Here is a 12370-nt window from a genome sequence, read left to right on the forward strand (position 1 = left end):
CTCCACCTGACGTGGCGTGGTGGTGGTGTGCCATCTTGGACCATGTGGATGAAGGAATGGCAGGAGAGGAGAAGCCTGGCACCTTGACTGCCTCGTGAGCCATCACGCTCGCTTGGACATTCACATGAGAAAGAAATCCACTTAGCGTGTGTAAGCCATTGTTAATTCAGGTTTCTGCTATCATGGCCAGGTGTGTGAGCGCACACTGCTGTGGACACAGAGTGGACCAATGGCGAAGGGGAACTCTAACAGCCATTGGATACGACTCTTCCTTTGAAGGTTATGGGTATGACACCAAGATCTAAAAGCCCAGAGGAAACAACTCTCATTCTCCTTGACAAATGTTTTTGTTATTCTTGTTTGTCCTGTTGAGTTCACTTTAATGATCAAAAGTTCTAAAGCTCACTCAAGTCTTTGGAGACTCTGTCTTCTACGCCTCTGTGCACATGTATATTTTAGAGTCAAATAGTTGGCTTAGCTATCCCTTAGTTTGCATTTCTGCATAAGTGATCTGGAAGGTTCTTTACCTATTTGCTAAATCTTTCATTTCTGGAAAACAGGTTTTAAGAAATCAGGGAAATGTGTTTAATTCTCCATACTAATAAGTGAGCAAAGAATGTTTTTTTTCCCCCTTTGATCAAAGAATTATTAAACTGACAGTATTAGAGATGCTCGTACTCTGCCGTCAGAGGGGAACACTGCTGAGGGAATCTTTGCCCTCTAGCACAGCGTGTCTTTGAGGAGTGTGGACCCATGGGTTATTTTCTAACGAGCTTAGGGCATGGAAACCTTTTCCCCAGCACTTGCTATACTTCTTTACCAGGCTGGGCTTGCATTAAGCTCATTCCCAGAGCTGGATGGTGTGATCCTTCCAGAACCACCACAGGATGTTTCCAGCTCTCCTGGAGTTGTGTATGCCAGCTGAACTTCAAGAAACATTTGGAAGAACAGTTTTCTGAGAATTCTATAGCACTATATATATATGGCTTAAGGGAATACTTATGGACTTTGGACACAACCAGAATCTCCAGACATACATGGAGTAGGCGTGATCCCCATTTCTGCTGGGGAAACTGACCCACAGAGAAGTTAAGGGATGGCTACCAAGGGACAAAGCTGAGAACTGAACCTCAGGTCTCCTGAACTCCCACGTCCTGAGCTTTTCCTGCAGTGCCATATTCACCACTGCAAACCATAACCCCAGGCAGATGCTTACCCACACGGAGATAACACTGTAACATCCTATCCATCCAGGCTGCAGCCAAAGGATTTAGAAGACAATGGAGCATTCCATTAACATGCACTATGTAGCTAAAGATAGGTTTTGGCATGACCTGCTTTATTGCTTCACGGAAGATAAGAAAATAAACTGCAAAGTAACTAATGCCAGATAACAGCTTTTTCTTGATGAGGGGAGCTGCAAAATACCAAATGTGTGCCAGTTCCACATCTGTTGTTTTTTAAAAATTTTGTTTTTGGTTACAAAGATTTTCAAGTCCCTTCTCTGAACTTGGGCGAACTTATTTATTTATGCATTTAGATGAATGCTCCATAAGAAAGGTCTGCTATGGAGTTGCCTTTTACCTACATGCACTAAAGTCAGGCTCAGCAGATAAACAACTCAAAGGCATCCTGGGGAAGTCTAGCTCTATGAACCTTACAGCAAAACAACAACATGGAAGTCACTCTGGAACATTCGTGCATTTTAGCAACAGGCAGCCAAGGACGAGGCACACAGCATAAAAGCTAGCTGCTGCTGTGAACTGCAGCACAAATACCATTCAATTTTACAAAAGAGAACTGACAGCCTAAAATAGGTAGCCGATTTGAACCAAATATTTCAAAACTCCTTTATGTGTAACTAGTTTTTTTAACACGGCAGCATATATGGAAATTATTTCCTTTATTAGTGCAAATGCAGATTTTATTTTAAAAAAACATTGTGGTTAAGGTTATAATACTGTACGTACCATTTTTTCAAAGTTTACTAGATTGTCAATGAACGTCTTGTTCCCCTCATGAGTAAATGTCATATCTGCACAGAAATAAAAGTCACATTCTAATCACTAACAGAAATATGTCATACAAAGAAACCACAATAGCACCATTAGATTATGCTGGAGGATTTGCATAACACTGCAGTTGAAAAAAGCTGATAATAGTTTCTTTTATGTTGGGTGTTTAACTTTTGAAAGCGCTTTACCCGAGATTGGTAAAATTTCCAAACTAACCCTCTGTTTCACTATCAAGTCTTCCAAATCATAGATCCCTCCTCCTCCAATAATCTTCCCAACCCTTTCTGAAAAGTCAAGGGGGAGAGGAGGTGATGGAGAAGGTGCGGGGATGGGGCCATTCTTTCCAAAGAGATCAGTCTAGTTAGGCTCTTGTTCGTTTTCTTCCCCACATACTCATCCCTGGCTTGACCTGTGTGTTTTCTTAGAATTACCTTTAATGAGCAAAGGCATGAAGGGGATGAGAGGAGGCTCCAGCTTAGCCACTGTCAGCCTGTAGGCCCTGTGGTTTCTGGAAGGATCCTTTAGAGAAACAGAGATTTGGCTGGTTAATGACTAATGACACATATACCACCCCCTCTACCTCCCAACACACCTAGACTTGTTATCCCCACAATCAGATAGTTTTCAACGAAGCGTAGCTATACAAGAAAGGCAGACTTAGCTGAATTTTTATCTTAAAACAACTTCCCGTCTGACATGAAAATGATTTGCTTTGTTTCCGTTTTTGCTCCAGGGGCAGACTTGCCTGCGGGGATTGAGGGGAGAGATTCCCTCTGAGAGCAAATACAACCGGAGTAAAACAAACCCCAACCACGAGATCCCCCTCTCCTGAAGCACGGTCTCCTTCCTGGGAGTTCCAACTCCCCTCTCCCTGCCATTGCCTTGCCAGCCCCTTGCACCCTCTCCGAAACCACCTCATCACTCCTACCAGGTCCCATTCACTCCTTTTCTGACTGTGAACACCTCCCAGCCAATGGGGAACAATAATTTTGGCAAGGCAAGGAAAATGCAGCTTCCAACCCATAGCCAACCTGGGCTAGGCGGAAAGGATCCTATTACACAGCTTTTCTTAGTTACACAAATTGACCTTATGTGGGACATAAGTCCTCTTTAAGTTAGCTCCTGAGGGTGCCTTTCATTAGTCAGACATGCTTGTTTTAGCAGCACTAAAATGGGATCATAAACTTCTTAAAGTCATACAAGGACAGGTAAAATTTCTGAAATGAGAACTTCAATTCAGCTAATCAGAAATTGGATTAATGCAGACAGTGAACAGAATAAAGGAGCCACTGTCACTTACCATTAAACTTTCAAACTCTGCATAGAACTTCTTGAACTTGCTTGGCAGTTTCTGTTAATGAAACAAAAATGCCACACTCATATGTCAGGTTCAACATTGAGATATGTATCCTGTGTTACCATATCTAGGGGGAAAAATGTATTTCTTTGGCTTTTAATCAAACATCTCTCTAAAAAAAAAAAGGCCAGACTGTAATCTGTCTTCCATTTGAGCATAATCTGGAATATAGAGAATTTACCTTTTAAGACTCTGTGAAACAAAAGTAATTACAGATGCTTTGGTCTTACTGTTTTCATAATGTTTTCTAGAAATTCATACAGAGGACTGCGTTCTCAGACCACAAGTGGTTTGGAATTACCTCCTCCCACACCTTTTAAACTCTCAGATTCCCACAATTAGCACATTAGACCAAAGAATATTAGGATTAAAAGTTTTAGAAACTACCTATTTCAATCCTCCTCTTCCCTTACAATGTAAATTACACGAGCACGGAAATTTTCATCGGTTTTGCTTATTGCTATATCCCCAGTGCCTGAATAGTGTTAGGTACGTAGTCAGTGCTCAATAAATATGTATTTGAATAGATTAAACATCTCCTATGGAAGAAATTAGGTCTCACTGTTTAAATGACATACGCAAAGTCGCACAGCTGATGACAGTCAAAGCCTCTGGGATTCACGTCACCTGCCTCCTTTCTACGGCCATTCTCACATGCTCTAGGCTTTTCCACACTAGCATTTCCCCATGTGATCTCTCCGCCCTGCTGTCCTACAAACACTGCTGGTTCTCCTGATGCAGTGCCCGATTTAGGGCCGCCCGCCGGCTGTACCCACATTCCGACACTACTAGGCCATTATGGAGTCCTCTTTCCATCTACTGGTTCTCACTTTGCTTGGGTCCTGAGATCTTCGTAACCCTCAACTGTTCTCTTCTGATAGGGCCACACCAAGACCTCTAGAGCAGCATGATGTGTCTCCACTCCCGACACTAAGTTTTGACTGAGTCCCAGGCCTCAGAGATTCCCAGCTCAGCTCTGCTTCCCGCACAAAGTCTACCGGCTACGACGCATTGACCAATTAGGCCTCTGCAATCACAGAAAAGCTCCTCTCCCTTCTTTATCATGTCTGAATTGGTTTGTCATATTCTCATTTAAACACCTGTAAAAAATCTTATTTTGTTTTTTGGACCAGTCTCCTACATATCCTCCAAGCTCATTCTCCTAGTACCTCTTTTCCGGTTCAGTTTTGGGGAAATCTGATATCCCTGCTCAGGGGGGACGTCCAAAGGGATGAGAACCAGGATGGGCACCAAGGGATGTGAGGATCTCATTCCCCATGTAGTATCCAAATCACCATGGTAGGGGAGATCTTGCCATGGACACGGACCACTTTAAAAATTAGACGTGAATTATAATTTAGGTTAGGTCTATTGCTTGACTTCTCTTTATGTAGCTAGCTTTTGGGTCAAAGGCAGGACGGCATATGGTAATACAGATCTTTGTAGGTCTTAACACTATTATCTACATACATTCTGTGCTTCCAGAGCAGTGGTTCTCAACTGGGGTCAGTTTTGCACCCCTCATCCCACATCCACCAGGGGACGTTTGGTGACATCTGCAGACATTTTTTTAATTGTCACAACTGGGGTGGAGCAGAGCGAGGGGTGCTACTGGTAGATAGGAGGTTGAGGCCAGGGATGCTGCTAAGCATCCCATGTTACACAGGACAGCCCGCAATGAGGAATTATCCTGCCCGCGGTGTTAGTACTGCCAAGGCTGAGAAGCTGCTCTGGGATCTTATTCCCATTTGCTTGCGATCAGATGGGTCTTTCGCTTCCAGGTTGAATGGTTCCCTTTGCCACGTGCTGGAGGTTTCTTTCCCTGTTTCACTCATGGACAGTTTCACTCGTGTTCCATCATTCCTGGGACTTCAGGCCCTGAGTCTCGCCCTGCTCACGTCGGGGCCATGGTGCTCTTGGCCCAAGCTGGATGGGAAGCCCGTGGAGGTTCTTGGCAAGTTCAGGTAGAGAAACCCGAATCAAAGATGCTTACGAATGAAAGTTCTTCCTACAGGACGGTATAATTACATTTTGCCTGGCAGAGCAGAAGCTTCTACACCAGGAGGGGTTAACCTTCTCTTTCAGCATCACGCAAGGCTGGGAACCATAGCAGGCCGAAGGCTGGGCCTCTTCACGTTCCGTGAAAATGAGGGACTGACCAGTTAACTCTTTCTGCTGACTGCACCCTCCTGCCCCCAAGCAGCCTGATTTTTCTCTTTAGACCAAGAAAGGACACTCTGATAGTGTTCCCTGGCATGCTATGGCCTCATGTCTGGCTGCTGTTCTGATCCTTGCACCTGGCCTCCTGGGACCCCTGGAAGGTGTTACACCCTCTTTGATCATCCGCACCAAATCATTTGGTCTCCATCTGGGCATCAGTAGTTGGAAACAGGCCGGGGAAGGCAGACTCTCTGAGGGGAAACCCTAGGTTTCCAGAGATTCTAGGAGCCTTGGGCTCCAAGACAGGGGAGCCTGAACTATGGCTTCATCGCCTCTTTTTTGTGGCAGCCCTAACTCTGTCCGTTTACCAGCTGGAAGATGATACAGCTGCGTGGCACGCAGGCCTCACCAATTCCCTCATTCCTATATTCAGGGGATGAGCTGCTGTGTGCTGCATCTGCCTGGAATTTTAAGAGAAACCCAAGACAGAAGAACTTGTGCGGACCTGTCCTATAAACAATGGAAACATTTAGGAGGGGCAGAGAAAGAAAACAGTTTCAAGAGGGAAGTGGGGAAGGAAATGTTTTAAGGAAAAATATTTAGAAATGCAAACAGCTGCCTTTGGTGCCTTTTTAAAGCACCCTCGCAAATTAAGTCTCTGTTATCTACTCCTTGACCTCTTTTTGTGTCCCACTTACACATACTTTTTTATTTTTAGTAAGAGTCTATTTTTGTGTGTATGTTCTATTAGAGATTAGTATTTCTTCAGCTATATACCACATGTAAGGGGTCGGGCACATTTTGAGTACTTAGCTGATGAAAAATGAAGATGTTTAGCACAAATAACAAACTGTCAACAAACCACTTAATCATATTTGTTCCAGAAATTCACAACACACCTGCACGACTTTTGCCGCAACCTGAATATAGCCAACTGTTGTTCCTCCATACACAGAGAGGTCGGCCAGGCGGTTAAGAGATACTTAGTACTCAGCTGGGCCAAACAGTTGGCCTTTTGGCTAATTTTCCCCAGAGCAAAATGACTACTTGGATAAAAATGGATCTTCTGTCCTCTTTTAATTATAGATAAGGCAATAAGCAGACATTCCAAAGAACAACAGCATCTATGAGCAAAACCTATGAAACCATGCAAGCCATGTTGTTGGCTCATGTTCTACCTAGGAACTAGATGTATTATTATTTACCTTGTACAGACCAAGAAGCCAAGACCCTCACCCGTTCCCCCCAACACGAAAGGACAATACCTTTTTAAATTCATACTCTCAGGCAACTGGAAAGAGGAGACAGGTCACTTCCCTCAAAGTGTCCCACCTTTTCCATTGTTATACCAGTGTGAGTGATATTTCTATTAAAAAAGCTCACTGGTGAGCCTGTGTTTTTATTCTTAAGGTAAAAGTCACAGCTGGATCTCAGCTGAAGCTTACCTCCCACGTGAGTGCCAAGCGGCTCACAGCAACATTACTTAGTCCCATGACGATGGCAAAAAAGGAATTCAGATTTTTGTACTCCTTACAGCTGAAATACAAGAGGCACATGGCTGAGTAAAATGCCACCTTTGAGTGAGATTTAAAAAAAAAAATTAGAGTTCTATTTTCTGATAGTCATTAATATTCGTCAGGACTCTTTATGAGAGCAGGCAATGATAGATTTAATGCACTGTATAAGTTCCACTTGGGTGACCACGTTTGGCTATCTGACTTCCCACTGTAATTTTAGAAAGGTGATGGTTCTGGCCATCTAGGTTCAGGTTTTGAGAAGGAATTTAAAGACCCCTACCCTAGGGATTGTGATGATGACCTCAGAGCTTCCTTAAAAGCCTTCATAAAAGCCTAAAAGCTTCCTAAAAGAGCTTCCTAAAAGCCTAAAAGCTTCCTAAAAGACCTGGACGGAGACATCCCATAGGATAAGACAAGTAAGCAAAATGTCCTTGAAGACTTTGGGACATTGAGCCTGAGACTGGTCACCTCCTGGCAGCCTGAGAGGGCAACGGGATGTCATATTGCTGCAACCGCCATGGCTTCTGATTTGTTGAGAAATAGCAACTTACAAGTCATGATCCCTATAAAGCTGACAAAGAACCTAAACAACTGACCAAAAAAAGTAACCTTAGGGCAGCCCCGGTGGCTCAGCGGTTTAGTGCTGCCTTCGGCCCAGGGCGTGATCCTGGAGACACGAGATCGAGTTCCACGTCGGGCTCCCTGCGTGGAGCCTGCTTCTCCCTCTGCCTGTGTCTCTGCCTCTCTCTCTCTCTCTGTCTCTCATGAATAAATAAATAAAATCTTTAAAAAAAAAAGTGACCTTATCTTCTCTGTGTTTTACTGATGTGGATGAGGCTGGTCATTTTGAATCTGTACTTATGCAACTATTAACCTTAATGAATGTTTATTTGGGAATAAGAATATTGTGGAACAAGGTAAAAGATTCTTACTAGAATGGCAATATTTAGCCCAGGTACGTGATTTCACTTAAAAAAAGAAAAAAGAAAAAAAAAAAAAAAAGAAGGAACGCCCAACTTCTTCATGCCATTTCCTTGAAAAGGGAAAGAATTATTTTGCAACAAGTGCAAATCCTTTACCCCAAATCAGTATAGTAATCTAAGTCAACTGCATCATAATTAAATCCTGTTTGGATGAACATTTTTGCAAAAGGCTAAATTGTTGCTTTTGCTGCCTGGGTTCTCTTTGCAGAGGAAGCAATGAGCGATTCTTAAATGGTCTGTGCGCAAAGAGGAAAATAGATTTCAGAGAAGCTATCGTGTGTCTTATCCCACTGGTGAAAAAGCAAGCAAGGCCTTTGCTGTGCTGGGGCAGTGGCTCTCAGGTCAAGGACTGAAAGCAGATTCAGAGACCCCCCCCCACCCACCCCCGGCCAGGGCTAAAGGCAAGGGGGATCACGTTCCTGTGTTTGCCTTTGTCCTATCCACGTGATCTTGGACTTGCAGGAACACAGGCCTGCCTTTCTGGTCACTGCTCTGGTCACTGTTACCAACTAACTTCATCACCCTAGGTAAGTCATGAATTATCCCCATGCCTCAGTCTCCTCATCTGCAAAAGGAGATGATAGCACTTGAATCCCCCAACTTCATAAAGCTCTGGGCAGGTCGAAGAGCTTACATGGAATTTGTTGAAGTTCTCTAAAAACACCATGTAAAAAATGCTATTGCCACTGGGTTTTGATCTCGTCCTTGTAGATCTTGGTTTATGAGAGTCTACAATCTTCTCCAACGGGGCTGTGTAAACAGCTCCAGTGCAGGACCACACGGCTTAGTAAAGGTTAAATAATACAAGCCAATTTATACCAAAGGCCAAAGCCACCTACTCATTCTCATAATCAGAAGAAAGATAAAAAAGGCAAAAGCATTACAAACAATTCCTGAGTTTTTGAAAGGCTCCCTTTTGTTGCCACTGTAAAATAATAGGATTAGGCCCCGAAAGGCTTTCTGATTCCCCAGCATTGGTGTGCAGATTGCCTTTCTCTTCTCCTTGTGCCATTTAGCACTGCCAGGCTAAGGTGAAGAGAGAATGTGCTCTTTACAACAGGAAAGCATGTATGGTCACAGTTTCTGTAATCCTCTCCTTCCGAATATGCAAAGACACCTGTCCCTTGCAACCAGGGTGCTCAGTCTCCTAGAAAAAAGTGGCTATCCTTTGAACCAGAAATTCATAAGCATCATTTTACCAAATCTTTCTTCAAAAAGGCAGCTTTTCCAAATGAAGAGATACCAGCATTTGAATCTGCAGATTTGGATATCCAGTTGAACCCTCAAATTTTTGGCAAAATGATTCGAAGCATTTGGCAAGTGGATATGTATGAAATGTCAAGCAGCATTTACCTCTTTGTTTAGCTCTGGAAATCAGACTCTGTATGGGATCTAAACTATTTGGCTCAAGAAAATTGCTAGCTGGGGTCACTTGGGCTCCCCACCTTCCTATGCTAGAGCTCCCTGCATTTAGAAAGAAGTCTCCCAGCCATGGGCCACATTTAGCATTTTATTTTTAGCATTGTGGTGATACCAAAAACATGGAAGTAAACAGGAGGTTGTCAGGCATATCTAAGTAGCAGGAGAAGATTAAATTCATGTCAGGGAGAAATCTAACTGGCCCCTGCAGTAAATAAATTGTTTCCCATGAAGTGCTATTAAATGGAATATTTATAAGTTGCTCGCTTTTTCTGATGTTGATGGAGATGATTTTCATACCAGGTTAGCTCGCCTTTATGCATTTTACTGATTTTATTCTGGCTGAGTTGGGTGTGCAGATGTACGTGCATGTTTCCACTGCCCTCTACTGGCAAGAGGGTGTCATGTTGGACATTGACTTGAGCCTTCTCCATACAACTTTGCTACAACACAACTTTGTTTGCCGAAGGACTCTTTAAATTGGAGAAGGCACAAGGCCAGGTAGTACAGAGCAAAAAGAGGTCACGATTTTGACTCCGGCATCAGTGCTCTAAGACGTTGATTGATTATATACTGATGTCCAGTATTTCAAAAGCCAAATGAAACGAATCTTTTACAAGTTCAGTTCTTAAGCCCCTGTCATTGTTCCGTGTGCATAAGGAGATCCTGTATCTTGCCTTTTTTTTTTTTTTTTTAATGTAGCCTAATGGAACAAAATGAAAATGCAGTTCAAACATTCTTCTCTTCCCAAGCTAATGATACTTACTGGGCTGCTATCTTAATAAATTTTTTTAAGAGCTGAACACGCTTGCTGGGCTGGGAACAAAGGCAAATCTCAGTGACAACCCAAAACTGAATTTCATTAAATCTCCTCAGGAACAAATCCAAGTTTGCTGTGGTCTTTTTAAAATTATGCCTTCCAAATGTGTGATAAATTAGCTCCAGCTAGAAAAGAAAAGAAAACAATTTTATTCCTTTGTTTTTCAATCAAAACACCAACGAGCCTTCTCTATTTGTCAAGACAAGTTGACGCTGGTCAGCAAATGTGAATACAATCACTGGCCAGGATTCAACTTGTACTACAGAGTGAGAGGGCTTCGGCGGGGCTTCTTAAATATAGAACTAATCACGAGGTGCCATTGGCTTAACATACTCAGGAAGACATAGCTTACTGTCACTCATGAAGATTTTTCTTTAATACCCAAAGACTTTGTAACAGGCTTTATTAATAAACTCAATATTTACAAGGACGGTCATGTGGTTTCCACATTGCAGCACATACCAACATTTGCAGGTGAGCCATCTGGCAAGCCCCATCCAGAACTGCCAAGGTATCTCTAATGCTCTCAACCGAGCACCTTACCTCATGCACACAGTTGAAGAGTTCCCAATCATAAATTGTCATCTGGTATGCCAAATCTTTGGAGCTCATCAGTTCAAAAGTTCCTACTGTTCCAACAGTTGGGCCTTCTTGCTCTGGCAAGGGAGTCTATGAATAATAATGGAAAAATATATCAGAATCTCAGAACAGATAAGTACTTCATGCTGAATGCTTTAAGGGGAAAGGATTCTGGAGATGCTTTCAGGAATATCTTGAAACTTTGATTTTATCCAGAGGGGAAAGACGCCTTTGTTCTTAATGCTCACTTGCTTCAGTGCCATCCTTAGAGTCATATCATCATTATCATCAATTCCACTGACTGAAAAATGTGGACCATAGCAAATAAGATTAGGGGAGGAGTGACCTATGGAGGTTCCCCTGTGCTTGGGGCTGGGAGATCCCTGAAAACAATTCCTTTTCTCTGGTAGAGATATAAGAAGTCCTTGGAAGTGTTTTCCTCCTATTTTTCACTGGAGCTGTTCCGGAGCAGGTACTGGCATGGGTAGTTTTGGACATTTAGCCACAGCACCACTTACTGTTGTAGGGGCTGGTGACGTGGTGACGCTGCTGCATGTCCAGCTCTTATAACACATGGCCTGAGCTTACTGGGTGGCAGAGGGCTCTGCATACTGACATTGCATACGCTGGCCCATCCCTCCACTCTCGGAGAGAGGCTGAGCAGCAAATGATATCACATGGTCATGGTGTTTTGGGCTTAGGGCTTCAGGAAACCAAATTCTGCTACTTTCTGGAAGACCCTCATTCAAAACTTTCTGATTTACTTATCTCATTTGTATATTGTGAGAAGTGACCGAGAGTGCTTTTCCTTAGTAAAAGGAATGATTTATATACATTGGAAACTTATGTGTAATATATGAACATTTATGGATCTGTAATACATGTCCAAAGCTACAAAAGGCACATGAATTGAAAGAGAATTTCCCTAATGTCATGCTCACCATATTAAAATATTCAATATTTATGTTGGAAATACTAATGTTGTGCAAGTAATAGCATTGTTATTATCAGCATCATCCATAACCACTTTATTCCAGAAATGCTCCCTGCTTTCTGGGTGCTAAAGAAATGACACATCCAGGATGTAAGTGGTCCCTGCAAGTTTACAGTCTAAGGGAGGCTCAGCCCTGACCACGGAGTCCCTCTATATTCAATAAACAGTCAGCTGCTGGCATTAATTTGTGAGTATAAAAGACAGACAAAAGCATCAACACACACCTGATGCCCAGGTACACGGATAAACATGTGGGAGAACAGGAGTAGGCTTTTTTGAGAGTTAATGGGCAATTCAAAGGAAAGTGCAACCTGAAGAGGTTCTTGGAGAAAGAAGCCGGGCTGTAAAAGATTAAACAGACAAACTTGGCTGGGTTAGAAGGGCAAGGTTTTCCCTGAGCACCCAGGACGGTCTGTAGAAAGATGGCAAGAGAGGTAGGGAGGCTGGAAAGCTGTCGGGAGACCTGTTCGTCAGGAACAGAGAGTCTAGGGGAACCAAACAGACAGCTCAAACAGCTTTAGAAAAT

At 43.0% G+C, this 12370-nt stretch overlaps 1 protein-coding gene across 11 annotated transcripts in view; it reads right to left on the reverse strand.

The window, feature by feature from the left end:
* The window catches only part of RAPGEF4 (Rap guanine nucleotide exchange factor 4), a 284010-nt gene that overhangs the window by 11939 nt on the left and 259701 nt on the right, over window positions 1-12370 (reverse strand). For all 11 annotated transcript variants that reach the window (XM_077883031.1, XM_077883030.1, XM_077883032.1 and 8 more), the window contains 6 exons: window positions 10815-10940; window positions 10218-10396; window positions 6978-7068; window positions 3316-3366; window positions 2447-2534; window positions 1971-2035 (listed from right to left, as the gene is read on the reverse strand). In XM_077883031.1, the coding sequence (XP_077739157.1) occupies window positions 1971-2035; window positions 2447-2534; window positions 3316-3366; window positions 6978-7068; window positions 10218-10396; window positions 10815-10940 (600 nt within the window). The remainder of the gene's footprint in view (window positions 1-1970; window positions 2036-2446; window positions 2535-3315; window positions 3367-6977; window positions 7069-10217; window positions 10397-10814; window positions 10941-12370) is intronic.

Source organism: Canis aureus, chromosome 34 (assembly GCF_053574225.1).
Source record: "Canis aureus isolate CA01 chromosome 34, VMU_Caureus_v.1.0, whole genome shotgun sequence".
Taxonomy (NCBI): Eukaryota; Metazoa; Chordata; class Mammalia; order Carnivora; family Canidae; genus Canis; species Canis aureus.